At 36.9% G+C, this 23,429-nt stretch overlaps 1 protein-coding gene across 1 annotated transcript in view; it reads right to left on the reverse strand.

Moving 5' to 3' along the window:
• LOC136257887 (ankyrin repeat and protein kinase domain-containing protein 1-like) overlaps positions 1 to 23,429 on the reverse strand; it is a 199,304-nt gene that overhangs the window by 68,315 nt on the left and 107,560 nt on the right. Inside the window, exon 5 of the mRNA XM_066051210.1 lies at positions 267 to 365. Coding sequence (XP_065907282.1) covers positions 267 to 365 — 99 coding nt within the window. The remainder of the gene's footprint in view (positions 1 to 266; positions 366 to 23,429) is intronic.

Genomic DNA, 23,429 nt, shown 5'->3' on the forward strand with positions numbered 1-23,429 from the left:
CAAGCTTCTGCAGAATCCAGATGTAAACATGATTATTTTAACAACAAAATGTGGTTGTCTCAGTACAAAACTATTGGAGAAATCACATGTTCACCATTTTTATATATGATACTGAGATTCAGTTTAACATTACTAACAATAGTGGGAGCATTTAATTGTTGAGGAAATAGTAATAATAAACCAATAAAGGAGGTTGAATGAGAACTCTGTTTATTAATTACCAAATTCATCAAACTTTACCACTTTACAGTATACTGACAACTAACCTTTTCCTGACAATTGACGTCTGCTCCATATTCATGTAGAATCCTGATTGCATCAAGACAATTGGCACTTGCAGCATAATGAAGGGGGGTCCAGTTATCCTATTAATGAAAAGAGACAACATGCAACAGTAATATGGCACATCAACATACTACACAATATTATTATTACCATTTTAAAACATCTTGTGAAAATACCCAAACATCATTGTATACTTTATCATTTACCATATTTAGCCATAATTTTATGGAGGTATTATGTACAAGAATTTCTTAATGATGGTTGAAAGATACAGTTAACATTCATTATAATAGAACTGAAATTGATCAGTATTTAATAGTGGTGGTTTCTTTTACTATAATCCATTATAGTCACATTAGTGATACAAGGAGTAGAGAGGATACTAAATGTGTAGCTACTTCTATCAAGTAAGTATTGTAAGGTGATCATGTGATCTTGTTAACATCACTTGTATTGGTATGGAGAATAGTTACTTATGTGTTTATCACTGACTATTAATTGTAAATCAAGAAAGTGATAACCTGAATAACAAAACCTACTATACTGTAGCTAGTAGCAAAGTGTGGAACTTTTGCATACACAATATTAAAGCACAAATATGTCTGAAGAATTTCCAGAATAGTGTGAGTTCCCATTTATCGGCATCATTTGCAATGAAATATGAAGTTGTGGTTTGAACTATTCACTAGAGCAGTCTTCAGTCTATTCGTGCACCGAATTTTAATTATCACCCATGCATGTTACAAGTGTAATCGTATACTTCTCATGACTGACCAATTATCAGTAGACTGTGCAATTTCATGAGTAATAATATGTCTCTACTGCCTCATTAGTTCTTTGTGAAAATTTTGTGGGATATACAGTCCTTGGATTTCACAGAAGATAAGGCCAGCCATTCAAGAGATAAGAAGGCTAGAGGAAAAAGCATAGTGGTTTCCAATACAAGATTACTTTTGTGCAACATCATGGTTAACCTGCATAGCTTTTTAGGATCAATAATCACTGAATGAAAATGATTGTAAGAAATGTTTTAAAGGGTATGATAGCCCACAGTATTACTGGGTAGCTTCTATAAACACTGTAGTCCGCATAATTTATAGGTGCTGATAATTGGTATCTGTTGATAATTGGTGACTTGCTCTAATAGGTGCTAAAAATCAGAAATAATTCTGAACGATTTTCAGAAATAATTTTACTTGCAGTGTGATATAAAAATCTCTTGGAAACACTTTTCAAATGATGCTACCATAAATTGTATTAAGAGATTGAGATACTCTTACAGAGAATTCACCTATACCCCAATAAGGCAGTCAACCAAAAATATTATTACAGTGTCTTGATATTTTAAGCTAGTCGCTAGTAATGGCCTCTACAGTTGCAAAAGAAACCAGATTTATTCACTTGCATTTGTAGAATCACTCCAGGAAATTTTGGGAATAATTTTTGGGGATAAAATAGGTGAAGAAATAGCTAGAAACAATTAAGATTTAAAAGCACATTCTATGGGTCCTTAATACAGAGTATAGTGTAGATCAGTTGATACTGTAAACGACAAAAGTATGGTGAGTTATAGCAAGAGTTCATAATATAAAAAAGAGAGGAGAGTGTCCTACTGCAGTATAGCCTGTACAAACACGAATCTCAAAGTTATGATGCAATACCTATAGTCACACACAATGTGTTAGTTGGTCAGGTCTCTACTCAGCATTAAGTTTCAATCACTGTTGTAGTTATGGCTTCAATAAGCAGTTTACTGATGACATTGTCAACACTCCTTAACACTGTATGTGTTGACATGATATCCTAAAGAAATCAAAGTTTACTGTATTACTTCGCGATACGTGTTTGTACAGGCTATACTGAAGTAGGACACTCTCCTCTCTTTTTATATTATGAACTCTTGGTAATAGTGAATTCCCTTATAGTTATTACATTTGTTATGTGTAATATTTGATAATATTATAGTCCAGAGTTTTCTTTAGCAAAATAAAATTGAGCAGTATAAACCTTAAATTTTTCTAGCTGCCAGGATCAACGTTATTTTGTAGATTTCATCCTTTCATCACATAGAGCAAAATCACAGTAGATCAGGGGAGATCTTGTATACTATGTCTATGATTGATTTCTACTAAAATTTAAAGTAAAAGTGACATGATTTAGTTCATTCAGAATAATTTAAATAGTAGAGAGTGGACACAAGCCTAAAATGCTGTAAGAGATTCCAAATCCCATGAAATTTTGGCCAAAATTCCAGATTTCAAGCCAAGATTCCAGATTCCAAGCCAAGATTCCAGATTCCAAGCCAAGCTCTGGATTCCAGATATTTAGCTATAAAATGCTCAATAATATGACTGCAGAACGTTTATAATCAGTTCCGAGAAGACTACTTCTTTAGTCCATACAGTAACAAGCTGCTATATATAGTGCTTACAAACTGTGACAATAAGTCACTCTCTAGAGTTCCTATGGATACATAGCTAATATACATGAAATTGACAAGGGAAAAACATCCTGACCACCTACAGCTAAGTGTTCAAGCATCAATCAGATGGCTTCAGGTTTGAGGTTGCCCACAGATTTTTCCTCCTTTCTCCACCTTTTCAAACATACTTTATATAACAACGTATAAACAGGCTGTAGGACCAGGTGTCTTACAGACCTTCAGCACTTGTGCTGTAAAGCCTTAATAGATTAATAAAATGTAATTTGAAGTTGTAATTTAAGACTATAGTGACTGTGTATGCTTGGTTGATCTGAAATTAATTGTTTCTCTACAAACATTTCCATTTTTTACACATGCAAAATCAGCCTCCATGTAAGCTGAGATATCAGCAATAGTCGAGGCAAAAGCTTCTTCTTTCAAATCCTGATGCAAGAAACATTATTTTATTGACTAATAACATTTCACTACATATACTAGTAGTTGTCTTGTGTTATTTTTGGCAGATTATTGTACTCTCTTGCGAGCTCTTGACACAACTATATATCAATAAAGTAGCTTGCCTTGGACTATCGCTACCACACCCTTGTACTCGCTTGTACTACACTTAATCCTCTCTTGAATCCTCCCTTGAATCTGATACCTCAAAGTAAACCAAGCTCGAAGTAAACAGCCTGTGTCGCGAACGAAGAACGGATGAATTGCAACCGCTAATCATTTCTCTCAAGTGATTTTATGATTTGAAAAGACATATTTATACAACAAATATTGTGACGTAATTTCCTTTATTATGTAATAATATAATATGATGTAATAATAATAATGATAAAATCATTCAGTTCATGACACTCCCAGGGGAGACACAAAAGAAGACTCCAGTAATTTCATCATCATCACGTAATAGTCTAGATATTCTGTTTCTTGCTTCAACAGCTGCAGCTCTCTTTATTGGCGTTGATGAATCTTCTACGTTACTGTCAGATAATTCTTCCTTGTCTTCCTTGTTAGGGGTGATTGATTTAATTTCAAGGGGATATAAATAATTAATCGATCTTTCTAAAATGTTCTTGTTGGGTAACTTGACTATTGCTGCTCGAATTTGAGAGTCTCTGCCTCGAATCAACTCAGTTACTTTAACCAACTTCCACATCTTGCGTGGAAGGTCATCGTCTCTTAGAATTACAATCTCTCCAATTTCTGGTGTTCTACGTACTTGACTTTTTGGACCTCTATGTTCAAGTGGAAGTGTTTCTCTTAAGGTAAGCAAGTAACCTTTCCTCCATTCTCTCCAAAACAATTGTAATTGCTTCTGGTTTCTTCTCCAATACTGTAACAAACTTTGTGCAGAATCCAATGTTGGAATATATTCAGTATCATCATATTTGTCTTCAATAGCAAAGGGTGTCCCCTCTTTCTGTAAATGATACTTCAATGTAGCAGCAAGTAGAAATGGGCTACAGGTTAGTCCAAATGGTACTCTACAGAAACGATACACAATTAAATTGTCATCGTTAACAGGTCTATCTAAATGTTTCAGCCACAAAAAACATGTAACATCACGCTCAAATTCTTGTATACCAATCTGCAAAAATGCCTTTTCTATGTCCGCAAGAATGACAATCCAATGTAATCTGAATCTTATTAGTAACCCAATCAAGTCAGGTAGTATAGTGGGACCTCGGTGTAAACATTCATTTAAGCTGCTTGAATTTCTCTGAACCTTGGCTGACGCATCATAAACAATGCGAACTTTTGTGGTAGCTTTTGATGGCGTCAGGACTGGGTGGTGGGGCAAGTAATGGCTCCTTGTACCACTTGAGGTGAAATTATCAGCTGTCTCTATAATTCTTTTGTGTACTTGTCGGTTGATTATGTTGCTATATTTCAGTAGGAGCTCTGGGTCATGCTGAAGACGATTGACCAATGACTTCAACCGCTTTAACGCCAACATATAGTTGGTATCCAAACAGAATTGTTGTTGTTTCCATCGCCACACAACTTGGTATCTTCCATCACTAAACTTAATATTCTCACAAAACTTATGAAGAGTCTCATCATCGTTATCTGGAGTTAAGGGATCCCTGATTCCAATAATCTCCAAAGACCATAAACTCTCTAAGCATGGTTTACTCACAACTGAAGAATCAGACAAACAACACAACTCAGATAAACCACAACACGATTCTGCTAAATGTTTATCAATATCAAAGGTCACAAACATTATATGTACAGTACTGGCAGAACAATCAGTACTATGACACCTTCCTGTAATAATATATCCAAGTTTTGAAGACAACATGAACATACCTGAGGGTAAAGTTACCTTATCACTGCCAATTATACCCCAGAAAAAATCAGCCCCAATTAAGATATCTACGGAGGTAGTCTCTGTTACATTTGGGATTGTATCAGCCAACTGGTACTGGGGTATTAACTTCAAAAACTCCACATCTTTCTGTAATAACGGACTTCTGTGGATAGATCCGGTGATCCGACTAAGGACATTGGCTGACAACGACAAGCATGATCCATCCTTAGCTTTCATCTTGAAATTCACAACATGAGTATCAATCTCTCTCGTCTTCTCAGCACCAAATGTGGAAACTGAAAGGTGTTCTCTCTGATAGAACTGTAATTTCAATTGTCGTGTGCCAACTTGGTTGTCATAAGAGTTCTTTGACTGGCACTGTCTAGAAGTACACGGGCATTAATTAAAGTCTGAACATCAGAACTAAAAATGGGAACAACCGCAGTTTGCAAGAGAACTCTTTCACCCGACGCCAAAAAACTCTCCGTGGCATAAGTTAAATGATCATCTTTCAGTTGTACTTCCTCAGACAATCTACTATCAGGTGGTAAAGAGGTGACGCCATTAGAGTCAGTGCTACAAAAGGCCTCAGCATTATCATTATTAGAAATCTTCTCTGGAAATTTGACAGGACACAAACATCTGTTATGGTAACCTTGTTTCCCACAGTGATCACAACGTTTCTTTAGACTAGGGCAATTTTTTAAATAATGACCAGTTTTTAAACAAACAAAACAACGCCCTTGTTCAGTCAATCTTTTCTTTCTATCTGTTAAGCTTACATACTCATTACATTGATCATTGTAATGGCTGCCAGAACAAAAGATACATGGCCTCATAACCCTTCTTCCATTGACACTACTAAAAACCTCCGCAGAGTTAACTTGAGGTTGGCGACCCTTTCCATTATAAACAGGTGGTAATTGACCCGGAAAACAACCTGTGTTATGTGTTTGACTTGTAAACTGACCTTGACCCTTTCCATTATAAACAGGTGGCAATTGACCAGAGTAACGATAAACGTTCTCCTGAATTCTGATATAATGTAAAATAGCTGTCCTTAGGTCTTCCATATTCCACCCTTTGGTGGGTTGTTTGGATTCTTCTAATTTAACAATAACCTCAGATGGAAATTTAGAAAGAACCAACTGTATTAATATTCTCTGGTTGTTAATAGCTTCTCCTTGGGCTTCTAATTGTCTTAAAACCTTTTCTATAGATTGATAAGTTTGGCAAACTTCTGTAAATTCGTTACACGACTTTGGGAGGCTCTGCAATTCATATAATGACTCTATTATTACTTCCTCCCGACCAAATCGTTCTTTCAACAAAGCCACTGCATCGTCATAATTATCATCACATATTGAAATGCCTGAAATGGCTGCTGCTGTAGCACCCTTTAACACACTTTTTAAATATTTAAACTTACAAGCCTTTGAAATATTTTGCTCATCTACACACGTTTTGAACATATCCCAGAACTCAGTCCATTGTTGTACATTCCTTCAAAATTCGGCAGCGTATTTTGGGTAAATTGACCTTAACAACACTGGTCAAATTTTGACTGCGACTTGAGAGATTTGAGTGGGTATTTACCAAGGACGAATCGAAAGCAGGTTGGTGAAGCCTTTCCTTTTGCTCGTGGAGTTCCTTTTGTTCATACCTTCGCTTAACGCGTTTAAGTCTCCCTTTTAAACGAGCTATAACCTCACCCGCTGCTATCAGAGCCTCTACATATCCCTCTGGACCTTCTGTGGCTCGTGCGTGCTCTTCTTCTTCGGTGACCTTTCGTTCACCTTTCACTTCTTTCAGCAGCGTTTCCCACTCTCGGTTGAATTTCTCTAAAATTAAACATTGTTACTTATACGTTCAATATACTCTTCTACTGTTGCTTCTTCGTCTTCTATCGCTTCTTCGTTTATCGGCGACCCCATAAACTTCTCGACATCCTTGAAGTAGTCGAATAGCCTCTTCTTTGTCGGTGCAAGTAGTTTCCTTATCGGTCCAGACATCCCTCAGTAGCTGGACGAGGAAGGTCCTGCTCACTGCGCCACGTGTCGCGAACGAAGAAGAACGGACGAATTGCAACCGCTAATTATTTCTCTCAAGTGATTTTATGATTTGAAAAGACATATTTATACAACAAATATTGTGACGTAATTTCCTTTATTATGTAATAATATAATATGATGTAATAATAATAATGATAAAATCATTCAGTTCATGACAGCTTGGAAAGCAGCTTAAATATCTCAGACAGCAGCCTAGACATCTCAGACATTATGTTTCTGATAAAGTGTTTAAAATTGCCAAACCAATTCCTTCAATATTAATAACTTTATTAGTTTTACATCAGGAAATACATGTCTAGGGACAAGTAACAAATTACAACATATTAGAAACCCCACTAGTGTACTAACTAGCAACTTTTACTTCAATCGACTGCCACGGATCTGGAATGCACTACCCATCATCAATTGTGATCTTAGTATAACAACAATAAAGAAAAAAACTTACTACCTATGGAATTTATTTTGAAACTAATTTTGATTCTAATAATGCATGTACATATTCATTTTTATGTCCCTGTAGCCATTGTAACAAGTCCCCCAATTACAGTGGCGTAACTAAACCCGGGCCTACCCGGGCCCAGGCTTGGGTGTCAGCAATCAAGTCACGCCCACGGAATTAGCAATAGAGTAGTAGAAAAGACTATTTCACCGAATAATTGATCAAGACCTTGACAACAGCACACTTTTTTGGCTGCAAAACAGCTATATTACCTTTTGTTATTGTGAAATCACTTCAAACAGCCAGGTTATCGGTATAAGCGCCTCTAAAAATAATTATACTTTGATAATTCAGCTACTTTAATAGCTTTACTTGTGAATACGACTTCAACTTATTGCACTGGGCCCTGGTGTCGGTACAAGTCTAGTTACGCCACTTCCCCCAAACCACCTAATTTTGAAGCATTGTAGCCCTTGTAATAACAATCACTTCTGTAATATACATAATTTTTTCCTAACCAATCACTATATAACTATAACTAATCAATTGTAATTATTTTAGCTACTGGCACAGGTTGCCAGTGGACCCTCAGCATACCTGTAACCACTAATCTGTTGTAACTATGTATCATTGTAATTCTGTATGCTGTAAAGTCAAATAAATAAAACTAAAATAAATAAACACTCGGAACTCTGCCAGCGAGATATTGGCTTGCAGATTTAGTGTACAGGGCGTGCATGCATTATCACAATTATCCATGTTTCCTGAATTACGCAAATTCAATATTCCAGATTCTAAGGCAAGATTCCAGATTCCAAGGCAATTCCATGTGGAATTTCGAGGAATTCTAATGAATTGTATGGGATTCCAGCTCGTGTCGGACCCCTCATGAATAATTCAGCACATTTAGAAGTCCACAGGGATGAATATTACATTTCACATTCACGTCACGTTTCAGCTACATGTTTATGACTCACTGTATTCACAGGCTTTAGCCTTCTCACAGGTTCCTAGTGGAGTAGCATTTACAGATAAAATCATTGCTGGCGAGAGGTCAATGTTTAAGTACAGGTCAAATGTAGAGAAAATTTCAGATCCTGGTTGTTGTGGCTCCTTTGGCACGTGCCTAGACTGCATGTTGTTGAGGATCAAGTCACTACTGTGTCTGGGATTTTTTTCTGCTTTCTTCAACATTATAGTTACATGTTTATGACTCACTGTATTCACAGACTTTAACCTTCTCACAGGTCCCTAGTGGGATAGCATTCACAGGCAAAATACAGGAACTTGTCTAATGCAAATTATATGACTTTGAATCCTGCCATTTCTAGTGTACTTGTTGAAAAGATTCATAACTGAAAGCACTGCCGCGAGTGCTATATGGGAATTATAGCATGAAAAGAGTGGGCAAGAGACAAATATAACATAAGGCAAAGCCAAGTGTTATATTTCGTCTTGAGACCACTCTTTGAGTGCCTGTACAGTATGAGTGAAAGGCAGTGCTTTATCTGATATAGGGAACTGTCAACTTGAGGCACACACAAGACACATGAAACAATTGAAGGGGTCAGTGGAAAAAGGGGGTAACCCACATGTGAAAAATAAAACAGGTGTATAGTGGGCATTAAATAGATTTTTCTGACATTCATGAATTGCTGTAGACTAATGTAAATTTAAATTTGATTGTGACTTGAACTTTTTAAGTCAAGTTGTTAAATTTTGTGGAAACATTATTAACATGCCTAACCAAGCAATTTTGTTTTTACAAAATGGTAAATCTCAAAATGTCCCTTTTTCCACTGACCCCTTCAATTAGAAACTCATGGAGTAGTGTTATCATTGGTAGAATAGGCACTGTCAGAGCTCTCAACTGGTGGAAATCACTTTGAGTGAGAACATAAGTGAGATTGGTATGAAAATGAGTGAGATTAGGTAGAGCACAGGAGACTTGCCTGCAGTGTGTAAATCACACTCCTAAATGCAAAGAATTTTTCCTCTAGGGGGTCTGGAGTATGAGAAAAGTTTGCAACTCAAGACATTCTCAGATGTTTTTTTGATCAAAAATTCATGATTTTGCGGATAAAAATCATACAGCTTTTAATCACATACAGAAAGAGATTATATTGCATAATGTATAGCTACATAGCTATTATATAATTCATTGTTCGCTGCTGCGTGCCCTGTTATATTCTGATGTTGCTTTCTTTACAGATTTGAGCACCACTTCTGCAGGACTGCATTTATGACAAGGCTTTGTTTTGATTATAACAGATAATGACGTGAATACATAGCATAACTATACAGCATGGAAATGACTTAGTGTATAATAATTGCATGTTAAAAAATAAATGTGAAATTAGTTAATTAGTTAGCTATAAAGCGTGTGCATTGAGTTCAATAATGGCAATGGGAGCTTTCTGTCTACATGGCTTCTATTGATGGTTGGTGGCAGAACAATCCTAACATATGTGAATATAATTACACTCATGAATACAAGCTGCAATCATATGCTGCAATATAATTAAGCACACCCTTATGAGTGATCACGTGATGCTAAGTAACGGCTGCTTTGGTTCAAGATTCATCTTGACATTCATGCTGTGAGTCAAAGAGATCAATACATGAGTTTAAAGGTGTTGTGAGTGAGAGAGTGAGATTTTGCTTCAAAGTGTTAAACTCACGCAGAAAGTGTGAGAGTTGAGAGCTCTGATTGTGCCTGTGTTTCACTGTATTGTGTCTTCATTAGTCATTTTGTGAGTCTAATCTGTCTACTCAATACTAAAAGTTTTCGATTATGGTACTTTAATAAGCATAATCGTATTTTCATGATACTCCTAGAACTCATCTGTTTATTTGAACAAAACATAGTAAGAACATTCACTGCTGCTGACCACAAACAACCATCATCGAAATCTTCAAGTGTGTCTATAAATAAAATCCAGTGGTTTTACTCTTGCTGGTTGAGTTGACTGGCTAGCCAGTGCAGTCAGGCTATCAGGCTTGGTTGATTGGTTGTACTGGCCAGAACGAGTGATGATTACTCACTCAAAGTAGGCTATCAGCCTGCAAAATAGACCTGGCAGTTCTATAACTACCAGATATAGAACACTTGTGCTCGTATGGCAAATATAGAACACTTTTTTTTGCCTTGATCCTCCCATGCAAAGTTCTTTATATATATATATATATAATATTATGAAGCATGTTTGTAGGTAAAGAGAGAAGAGGAATTCTATGACATTGCTCAGAGTTCAAGGAGACTTTGTCACTATGACAATTATTATTGTAAATAGTCAGGTAACTAAGAACTTATTACTAGCCAATAAAGCAAAAAAAATCATTCGCTTTTTGATAAAAGCACCAAACTTGGTACAATATGGCTTAATTCATACTATTTCATATTAGATATGATGCCATTAAAATTGCCTGTCATATGACATTCAAGTAATCTGACAAAGTAAAATCAATATGGATATGTATTGGGGAAGCCATAAAAGTACACAATAGTGAATATACTGAAACTTTGCATGTGAATAGATGAATAAGGGAAGTCATATCCAAAAGTTGATCAAGGGAGATACCCATCCAGGTCATTAGCTTACCATGTTAAAAAGCACGGAGGGTCATTGTATATGAAGCCATAAATGTTCAATATATTTTTTTCTATTGGATTGTGCCTGTACTTTTAACACTGAAATATTGACGCCATTAGAAAAATTTAAAAACAGTTTATTTTACCACATTTTGAAAAATTTTCTGATTGCACCTGTAAATTTGGAATACATACATGCAATATAAACAAAAATAAATGTTATGGATGCACTTATATGGTTTCTGGGTCAGCTAGAAATGGGCTTATAACCTAGTTTAAAAGTTTCAAAACATGTCCTAAGGCAATGGTTTCGATGTAGCACTGTAATGATTTAGTATACCTTATTCAACTTTCACAGAAAATTTAGTGCTTTTATCACAAAGTGAACGATTTCATCAAAATGTGTTGCATAGCCGCTCTACTGATTGGATAATTATACTTGAAAAGAAATCACCTTATCCCACTAAATCGTATCTGTAATAATATATGGTATTAGGTTGCTTTAAAATTGGATACAACTTCCTGTAAAGTTTTTAATTTGACCAATTTTTTATGAGCAATTCAATACTGCACATTTAATAGCAGTGGCACTTCTAGACCTGACCTACAGGGAGGCCAAGTAGGGAACAGCATGACTATTGTTGTATGACTGTAATATAAAGGGGAATCTGTCTGGGGGTGCAATCCCCAGAAGCTGCACAATTTGTGCAATTTGAAGGCTTGAAAACAGCCTAAAACGTATGCTAAAACATGAAAAATGCTAATAATAACAATGCCAATCTATACTGCAAATTTTCCTAAGATTTTTAAAAGTTGTTTTTCAGCAGGGGGGGTTGGCCTCCCCCAGCCCCCCTTAGAATCACCTATGTTTAATAGTCCACTGAGATGAATACCAGAACTTGTCTAATGGATATTATAGTGGTTTGAATTTTGTCATTTCTAATGTATTTATACTTGCTATAAAGATCTATAATGTGATCGGATTTGTGAAAAGGGGTCTTCCACACACATTCACTTTACAAACTTTGGCAATTCATAACTTCAAATTGGAAATATTTTTGCCTTGAAATTTGGACAGTGGTGAGTACCGACATAGGTTAATAAATGGAGAAAATTTCATATTTGTATCTTTCTTGAACACAAAATTATGGTGTCTCAAGTTCATAGAATTGGACGTGATTGGAAGACCACTTTTCAAAAATCCAGTCCCACGATAATAGTGAAACTAATACACTGGCCCTTACTGTATACTGCAAAGATCTGTGTAGCTAGGCAATATTTTACTCGTCATCTACTTACTTCTAACTACATAATAATTATATACAAAAGAATGTTTACAGCTAGAGTAATGCTGAATATCATGTGTTATCAAGGCAACAAAATTTTGTGGTGTAAATAATTTCCTGGTCTTGCAATTATTCCATGACATATCAAAATTATTATTGAAGCATGCCAGAATGATTAAACTGATTTGCTCAGTTAAAATATTTAGGCAGGATTATTGGGTGGGCCAAGGCCCACCTGGCCCACTGTGCTGAGCCGGCCTTGATCCCAAAGCTTATGACACCAGCAGACCTCTAGCAGTATTTGTAATTAGCTACGTAAATCTACTATAGCCACAACCTATTACAACTGATTCTTATTGGCGTCTGCAAATTACTGTCCTATTATTGGTACAACTCCACACAACAAGTAAATTATCAGGGGTGTGTCCAGGGGAACTTTTGTGGTTTCTAAAAAAACTGGTCAAGCAAGATTGAGGTAGATACCCCAATAGAGCAGTCACCCTAATAGAGCAAGCACTGTAATAAAACAGTTAAGCATTTTTCATTCAACAAACTGCTGAATTTGTTCTCAAATTCACTTAAGAGGATTTAAATTTCCTTACCGTACCTCCTAAATTGACATGTTTTACAGGCTAGTGTGCCTACACAGTAAGGTAGAGATATAACAAAAATTGATCGGTGATTCGAACAGTTGTTGATTTGACCATTTCTACTGTATCAGTAATTGCTACATATGCTTTGAGAGCTGATATTTCTACCAACAGTTTTCATGGCAAGTATTAGCACCATTATAGAGCCTTCTTGCTCACTACACAGTGTTGGGAGTAACGTGTTATGTAATATTATTACTTTTGTAGTAACTAAGTAATATAATGCAATACGCTATAGAAACTGGTAATATAACTCAAGTTACTTTACTTACAAATGTAACCTGTTTCCTAAGTAATGAAGTTACTGTAACGAGTCTAATATTACGTATTATTATTACTAAAAGTAACAAAATTACTAATCTCGTTAGTAATCCACTGGGTAACGCCTAGCCACGAAGCCTACTGAATGAAGCTTATTCACCAGCTTTTTACTTATAACCAAGAAGTACAGATTGTCCAACAACGCTATCATGTCACATCATAAGGTGGTAGTTGCACATGTGATAATTTAAGGCTGTGGGCACAAAAGTAATATAATATGTAATATTATTACAGTTACTTTATTTTATGGGTAATATGTAACTGTAACTAAATAGTTCAGTTGCAAGTAATATGTAATATGTAACTAGTTACTTTTTAAAATGTAACTTGCCCAACACTGTCACTACATACACACAGAAAGCCTCTCTATTACCTGTGCTGTAAAGTGCAGCATTACGAAGAATTATAATTATACTGAATGCATGTGTATAATTACTGTTGTTTTCATAAAATTCTTACTGACTTTTCTGAAATAGTAGCTGTTACACTTTAAGAATAAAGAATTGCACCACTAGGATAAATTAAATAATCTGCTGTACCAGCCATCTTGATAATTCAGGAGTAATCTGGACAAGTCTATGTGGGAGACATTAATGTTTGTGGTACCTAATTGTTTGGGTAGTGTAATAGAGACCATACCACCATATAGGTAACCAGGTAGAGATATGCTTTGTAGCTAAAGTTAATGCACATCTTTTTTCTCCATACTAAAATACAATGTCAGAGCAGACTAATTGTAATATCAGTACACCTGTAGTTATAATTATCTAAACCAAAACAGCCAAGCTGTAAAAAAAGAGTGCGGCCCCCAAAGTGAAAAAAGATGTGAAATCCAAGGTGGTGGCCAAGAAATGGCTGTGATGGTAGGTTAATGGCAAAAATTTTAATTACGACATTTCAGGTGAATTTGGTGCCAAACACAAATTCACCTGAAATGTCGTAATTAAATTTTTTTGCCATTAACCTACCATCACAGCCATTTCTTGGCTGCCACCTTGGATTTCACATCTTTTTTCACTTGGGGGCCACACTCTTTTTTTACAGCTTGGCTGTTTTGGTTTAGATATCGCTTCTTTTTGTATTGCAAGTCACAAAGCTGGCCATATGGTTTTGATGCTGCTTCCTTTTAACTTGTAAGGAATTGTGGAAGAAAGGAAGTAATTGTATGTATAGCTTTTGTCTGATGAAATGTTTGTATATTTATCACTGAATGATGATTGTCACATACTATAGTTAATAAGGTGACTTCTTACATAACTGAACTGTAGCTGAAACTCTCGTTGTTTGTAGCTGAACTCTTTTCAGAGTGATTTGTTTCTAGCTGAACTCTCTACAGGATGATTTGTTTCTAGCTGAACTCTCTACAGGGTGATTTGTTTGCAGCTGAACTCTCTACATGGTGATTTCTTTGTAGCTGAACTCTCTACATGGTGATTTCTTTGTAGCTGAACTCTCTACAAGATGACTTGTTTAAGCTGAACTCTCTACAGGGTGGCTGAATTCTCTACAGGTGATTTGTTTGCAACTGAACTCTCTACAAGATGATTTGTTTCTAGCTGATCTCTCTATAGTGTAACTTGATTGTAGCTGAACTCTTTACAGGATGGTTTCTTTGTAGCTGATCTCTCTACAGGGTGACTTGTTTCTAGCTGATCTCTCTACAAGGTGACTTGTTTCTAGCTGATCTCTGGATGACTTATTTCTAGTTGATCTCTCTACACGGTAACTTGTTTCTAGCTGAACTCTCTATAGGGATTTCTGTTTGTGATTGAACTCTCTACAGGATGGTTTCTTTGTAGCTGATCTCTCTACACAGTGACTTGTTTCTAGTTGAACTCTCTAGAAGGTTATTTGTTTGTAGTTAAACTCTCTGCAAGATGGTTTCTTTGTAGCTGATATTTCTATAGGGTGACTTGTTTCCAGCTGATCTCTCCACAGGATGACTTATTTCTAGCTGATCTCTCTACAGGATGAATTGCTTCTAGCTGATCTCTGGATGACTTGTTTATAGCTGATCTCTCTACACAGTGACTTGTTTCTAGCTGAACTTTCTATAGGGTATATATTCTGTTTGCAATTGAACTCTCTACAGGATGGTTTCTTTGTAGCTGATCTCTCTACAAGGTGACTTGTTTCTAGCTGATCTCTCTACAGTGGCGGATCTAGGAATTTATAAAGGGGGTTTCCAGTTTAGAAGGTGGAAATATATATTGACATGAGATACACAAAAGTTTGCACTACATCGTCTGGTTTGGTAAGGTGAGACCAAAAAAAAAAAAAAAAAAAAAAGGTCACAGCCTAGTAATGGTACATAAAATATATTAAATAACTTCCTACACACTACTTTAGTAGCTACTGTGACTGCTCTATTAGAGTATCTCGATCGAGACGCACGCCGCGATAATTAAAACATTTAATTGTTACGCAATCATTTTCAAAGGGGGTTTCCGTGGAAACCTTTGAAACCCCCCTAAATCCGCCACTGCTCTACAGGGTGACTTATTTCTAGCTGATCTCTGGATGACTTGTTTCTAGCTGATCTCTCTACACGGTGACTTGTTTCTAGTTGAACTCTCTATAGGGTTATCTGTTTGTAATTGAACTCTCTACAGGATGGTTTCCTTGTAGCTGCTCTCTCTATGGGGTGACTTGTTTCTAGCTAATCTCTCTACAGGGTGAGCTTGTTTCTGGCTGAACTCTCTACAGATGATTTGTTTGCAGCTGAACACTCTACATGGTGGTTTCTTTGTAGCTGAACTCTCTACAAGGTGATTTCTACTAGCTGATCTCTCTACAGGGTGATCTGTTCATAGCTGAACTTTCTACAGGGTGATTTGTTTACAGCTGAACTCTTTATATAATGGTTTCTTTGTAGTTGAGCTCTGTACAAGGTAACTTCTTCTAGCTGATCTCTCTATAGGGTGACTTGTTTGTAGCTGAACTATCTGCAGGGTGATTTGTTTGCAGTTGAACTCTCTACAAGGTGATCCTTCCAGCTGATCTCTCTACAGGATGACTTTTTCTAGCTGAACTCTCTACAGGGTGATATGTTTGCAGCTGAACTCTCTACAGGATGACTTTTTACAGGGTGAGCTCACCCTGTAGAGAGTTTCCAGCTGATCTCTCTACAGGATGACTTTTTCTAGCTACACTCTCTACAGGGTGATATGTTTGCAGCTGAACTCTCTACATGGTGGTTTCTTTGTAACTAAACTCTCTATAAGGTAATGTCTTGTAGCTGATCTCTCTACTGGATGACTAATTGTTTCTAACTGATCTCTATAAAGTTATAACATGTTTGTATAGCTGAACTCTTTACAGGGTGGTTTTTTGATTGGTTGCTGAACTCTCCAGCTACATGGTGACTTGTTTGTACTGCAGAGTGACTTGTTTGTAGCTGAACTCTCTACAGAGTGACTTACTTGTAGCTAAACATTGCATAAAGTAACTTGTTTGTAGCTGATCTAGATGAACTCTCTACTGGGTAGCTTTTTTTTGTAGCTGAACCTTTACGCAGTGACTTGTTTGTAGCTGAATTCTCTACAGAGTGACTTGTTGTCTCTACAAGGTGACTAGTTTATAGCTGAATTCTCTTCAGTGTGACTTATAATGTTCTGAATTTCTACAGCAACATATTTGTAGCTGAACTCTCTACAGGGTGACTTGGTTGTAGCTGAATTGTCTATAAGATTAACTGTTTGTAGCTGAACTCCCTACAGAATAATTTGCAATGTCATATAATTCTATAATCGAGTAAGTTATAAACGTAGCTGAATGCTCTATTAGGGTGACTGTTCTATTAGAGTATCTCGATCTCGCATATGCTACAAGTAGTTGGCTTTGAAATCATAACTCAGTGGTTTGTAATCCGATTCTTCTGTACTACTGCAAGGACTTTCTCTGATAATTATTCCAGCTACACACCGATTTTCAGCTAACTGCTCTAAGCGGTTTTCCTGGTAGGAGTGAAAACTAATAGTTTTTAATTCATAAAAATCAATCGCGTAATTGTGACACAGGTTGGGTTTTGTGTCATATCTCGATGGCCTTTAACTGGATTCCTTTCAAACCACAAAAAGGCACTCCTACGATAGTTACTCCATGTGCATAGCAATTTGCAGCTCATTCCTTCAAGCGGTTCACTCTGTGGGCATGACAGACCTTCGACCATATTTTACGCAAATAATCGGTCATAACTCCGTGAATGTTCACCGGATTCCTACCGAACTTGGTACTGAGATTCGCCTTAATGAGCCCTTTAAGTGAACCAAATTTTAGCCTGATTGGAGCATGCGTTCGTATTTTATGGCAGATTTTGCAAAGTGTGCGAAAAGAAGTAGAAGAAAAAAACGAAGAAAAACCCTCAAACTTTGGCCGCTCGTATCTCGGAAATGGCTGGAGCGATTTTCTTCAAATTTGGAATGTGGACTCCCCTACCTAGCCGACACTTCTGTAGCAACTTTGGTTTCAGTCGGATAAGGAATCACGGAGCTACAAAGGTGTGAAAATCGCGTTTACTTTCTTCCTGTAAATATACTCAGGGTGTGGCGCGCCGGCTTTTTGGGCTGCACGACATACTTGATCACGGTGTGGCGCGCCGGCTTCTTAGGCCGCACGACACACTATCGTGTGTCTTCTATATTCACTCGATTGTGTATACAAATCTACAAATATAGGGTCAGTATAATTGGTATGGGGTCTTTAAGGTATAGATAAATTGGGTATCAGTGCCACTAAAAATCGTTCTCTTCAGTTAAGTACAGTTGCAGGTCTTCCTTTCTATGCAGTGATATGTAGTTAGACCCTGGTATTACCAAAGGTCTGGATTGGATATCAGTTAACAATATTTCTGGAGCAACTAATGATTATGGCTAGTATATTAAAAATTATAAATTTAAAAATAAAGTAGAAATCCAAGCGATAAAAAGTAGTGAAACAAGAGAAGAACGATGGTAGTTATTACTCGAATTGGTGGCATGGGCATTATCAACCCCATCAAAATGTGTGCATTTGAGTTTTCTTCCTCCAATAAACTTACCAAGCCTTTACAATCCCTCCTATTACCTCAGCCTGGTACCTCCTCCATTGATATTCGAGGTGAACAATTTTCCATCAAAAAAGAAATTTATCACTTGAAATTCTCTGCAACTTCCTCCAACAAAGCAAGTTTATTAGATGGAGCCAGTTCTAGTTTGAAGAAAATCTATTGAATTGGCCTCTGAAAAGGAGCTTCGAACTGGCTAACTGTTCTACCATTGCAGGAACACAATTTCAGCCTACACAAAACTGCTTTTCATGATGCAGTTGCTCTCAGATATGGCTGGGATCCAGCCAGGCTCCCTCAACATTGTGCCTGTGGCACAAAGTTTTCTGTTGAACATTCTTTTACATGCCCCAAGGGTGGCTTTTCATCAATTCGCCATAATGAAATTTGGGATTTGACAGCTAGTTTACTTACAGAGGTCTGTCATGAGGTTGAAGTGGAGCCCCATTTACAACTAGTCACTGGTGAGCAGTTTATTTTAGCTTCTTCAAACACCGAAGATGGAGCTTGTCTTGACATTTCAGCAAATGGTTTTTGGGGTGGTCGCTGTGAGAAAACCTATATTGATGTAAAAGTTTTCAATCCTCACGCTCCAAGTAATCGAACCACCAATGCCAAGAGTATTTACAGAAAACATGAATTAAGTAAGAAATGTTTGTATGAAGTTCGTATCCATGAAGTTGAACACAGTTCCTTTACTCCTTTAAATTTTCTCAACCACAGGAGGAATGACTAATGAAGCAACAGTTTTTACAAGCGTCTTGCCTCTCTGCTATCTGATAAGTGGGACACAAATTAATTATGCAGCTGTAATGGGATGGGTGCGGTGCTGCCTGTCCTTCTCACTTATGAGGTCTGCAATCAGATGTTTATGGGGATCTAGGTAATGAAAGGCCGCTTTGGTCATTCGTTAAAAACAGTACCAATTGATCTTATCCAGGTTGAGACTAAATTGCCAGTTTTCTAAATAGTGGCTGTCATGTAGTGTTTGTTCTTGTTTTTCTCTTTGTATTTGTATTTGTTCATTTGTCATTTTTTAGCTATTACAGCATAGCTCAGTGGGAAATCCCTACTTTGGCATGATATAGCCATTATTTTGTGTTCAATGCCAAAGTAGGAATTTCCCACCGAGCTATGCTGTAATAGCTACCATCGTTCTTCTCTTGTTTCACTACTTTTATCGCTTGGATTCCTACTTTATTTTTAAATTTAGAATTTTTAATATACTAGTTTGTTTAGTTTTGTTTTTTGTTAAAGCATACAGCTAGCGATAAACATGTGACTGTTCTATTAGGGTGACTGCTGTGTTAGAGTATCCCGAGGCAGCCTGCAAGATGTGCGCTTGCCCAAAAAGGACGTGGTTTCGATCGATTATAGAGTATGTCGAGTCAGCCTTCCAAATTGAAGGTGTGTGGTCACTGAAATACAGCTAGCGCCAAAAGGGGTGTGTCATCGTGGTTTCAATTGATAGATCGATAATGCATAGAATGAAGAATGGGCGTGATCTTGTGAAGCTATCTAGCTAGTACCAGTACCTCTGTACAGTACCCTCCGTCATAGATTATATCAGCAAGGAATATAATCTATTCCTCTGTACAGTAGCATAGTCTAAGCACCTTAAGGTTACGGGATACTGTAAACCCCACATGTACACTATCAATCATTTTTCATGATTAGGGGTTTGATTTTTCTAAATGCATTGTTATCAAATATTTATGCATTCTTAACTTCTCATTAATCAACATGAAATTCAAATGTTGTTATGGAAACATGAGTTGTCCCCATGCTAATTAGTGAAAACTATGAACCAAAAATCAGACCAATGAAGAACCATGAGAACTTACTAACAATTTTAAGATTTGAAGAACATCACTTGTGAGGGACTGACAAGAGGATTTGTGAATAATGTATATAGTTGCTGAAATATGACTACAATATGGCCTAAAGCAAGACACTGTGGTCACAAAATTAATTTTTAAATTGATATCGTAAACACTGGAAACATTATTTCTAACAAATGGCTCCATCAGGACCTAGACAAAAAGCCAAACTAGTAGTCTGTTTATACAAAATGTTAACAACTAGTTTGACAGTCCTGATTTTTGGTTCAGGAAAATATCGCCATTAGTCAGCAAAACTACGCATGCGCTTACAGGTGCGCCAGTTGCTAAGTGTGTTGTTTCTATGTTATCTTGTACTGTTACGTGTGTTTTCTTGTACCTTGTACCTGTCCAATCAGCACGCTATGATTCTCCTAACAATTTAAGCCTGTTACCAGCTGATATACAACACGACAATACCAAGCCCGCCTTAATTACGTAATAAAATTTTTGTTTGACAGTCGCTCAGTATCCCGTAACCTTAAATAATCTTGTGGCGTGTATTATGCTGCTTAAAGAAAGTGTTGATACGGAAAATTAACGCCTAGATATGGTTTCATTGGATGAAGAAGAAGACAAGCTCCCACACCATACTACTACACTTACACTTGATGCATGCTTTACATTACTACCCATACCAATTAACACATAGGGTTTGTGCCACCACTGCTGGTTGGCTATTTTTGTGACAACTTAGAAAGATTTACAACCGTTAACACAACACACACCATTACTACTTCTATACTACAAAGATCATAAGAGCAGAGTGGGGGCTAGCCAAACATATAATAAATTTAACAAAAAAAGTCAGAGCATCCAGCCCCAGGACACCCTTGGAAAAAGCCTGGTGGCTTTTTTTTTTTTAAAACCACTCAGGAAAACCCAAAAACTGCTCACTCTGCTGTGTATGCATAAAATTCAATTGTCACACAATTGCCACCAATTACAGATGCCATCTATCTGAGACCACAGCTAAGGAAAATTCTATGGGTGGGGGGAAGGGATCCAACCTGTTCACACACGTGGCCTAGAGTGAATTAATACACACCACACAGCATTATATATACCATGCATCACATGACACTACTACCATATTCACGTGGGAGCTTGTTTTCTTGCTAATTCACTGCGTTCAAATGCTAGAAAATACATCAGCCTGATTGAAGATAAAAGAAAAGACAAGCACACACTTGTCGGGACCCCAAAAGGCACATCCCACTGGTGAGTTTGCTATTGTTGCATAAAATGGTGGCCGTGCACTGCTTCGTTTGGCCTCTAGGCTTGCGACTGTGGTAGGGCAGTCAGGCAGTCAGGAAGTCAGTCTAAAATTCAAAGTTTAGGCGATTTTTAAAATTCTGTATCTGGCCACCTGTAAGCGTTTTGTTGTATTTAATGCTGTTTTATGTATTATATGGACTAGTACTATTCCGTAAAGGTGATTTTCATCTCATAAGATATCTCTAGGATGATTTTTAAAGGCACGATTTTGGGCGGCGTGCGAAAATTTCACATGGATTCCTACTGTTGATTTCAGTTCCGTTTGAACATTCTGTCTGTGCCGCGAGTCATTCCGTGGCAGTTTTTAAAAGTAAAAAAGCCATAAGAATATTTACGGATTTGTAACAACCACTCACCAGAAATCAGTGTGACACTACAATATCACAGCTAAGCTGAAAAAGGGTTTTAGCTCTTGTTTTAGCTTCACTTCAAACATAACGTGGAACTTGTAATGCAGATGGAAGTGTTCAAACGGAACTGAAATCAACAGTACTTAAACGGTATGACTGTACCGTTTGATATTAAAATATCCCATATAGTCCGGTAGATATAACTGAAAAAAGGGTGAACCCGGAAAAAATTTGAAAAAAAGCTGAATCTGGTATCATTAGAAAGAAAATTTTTCATAGAATAACATATTCAAAATCCTCTAAAATCCACCTTGGGGAAATTTTTTTATGGCCAATTTAGTATTGAGGCATATATGACTGGATTCAGGAATTCCATGCATATCCAATTTACCAAATTTTACAACTCATAACTTCAGATTGGAAAATGGAATTGACTTGAAATTTTATCAGTAGTGAGTACCAGAATCACTTATTAGGTGGAGAAAATTTCAGATTGATATTCAACTTGAGCACTAAGTTGTGGTTTCTCAATTGCATGTATTTGCAGACCCATTTTTACAAATCTGGTCATTTGTGACCAACAAAAATCTGCTATCCTTAAATTATTTTTTCACAAGAAATAGTTTCCTTAGCACTTCTGCAACTCTCTCCTCCACATTTTGCAACACACTAATAATCCATGTTTGCAACAAGAGCATAATATTGCTACCACATGGATTTGCAGTGGAAAGCTGGAATTTATATTGTACAAAATTAATTATAATGATCTATAGGACTGGTCCCATGTCTATCATCATCAGTTGCAGCCTTAGTCCTTCTCGTTTCCAGCCCCATATTAAGTTCCCTCCAATGAATAACTTCTTACATCAGCTAAAACCATTGATCCTGAAAGCTCCATCAACTGCAAGGGTTAGCACACTTTCACAGCTCGCATGTGTAATAACTTTCTGATGCCACTATTTCCATGTACTTTGTTTTGTATATATACCTGAGACTCCTCAATGAATCAGACTGATTCCCATCAAACTCCAACTTTTTTAACATGTGTAATTGTTGCATTATATAATCCATCATTAACTTTTCAATTGTTTGCACATCATCTGATTGCTGATTAGGCCGACTTTACCTATTCAAATGTTGCGGACATTGTATCACAGCCACCCAGGCATGTGAAAAGAGGACCTATATATGTGCCCAATAACGTCATCATTTTTCCAGATCTTCAAATGTTTTACAACCTCTGAATGAAAAGAGATATGTACTTGTCATGTTCTGCTTCCAGCATGCACCAGTAGCACAAGAACTTCATTGTTGTCATCAGCTACAACATTCACTATACTTCCTTCAATTGCAAAATTGAAGTGCGCATTGGACCATCAGAATCTCCATGTGTGCAATCAGTGTGTAGGGCTGGCAGCATCCCCAGGTATGTTATGGTACGTATGTGCAGGTGCAGATATTCAGTCAAGTGAATCTATGGAAGT

This window comes from Dysidea avara, chromosome 6 (assembly GCF_963678975.1).
Source record: "Dysidea avara chromosome 6, odDysAvar1.4, whole genome shotgun sequence".
In the NCBI taxonomy this organism is placed as follows: Eukaryota; Metazoa; Porifera; class Demospongiae; order Dictyoceratida; family Dysideidae; genus Dysidea; species Dysidea avara.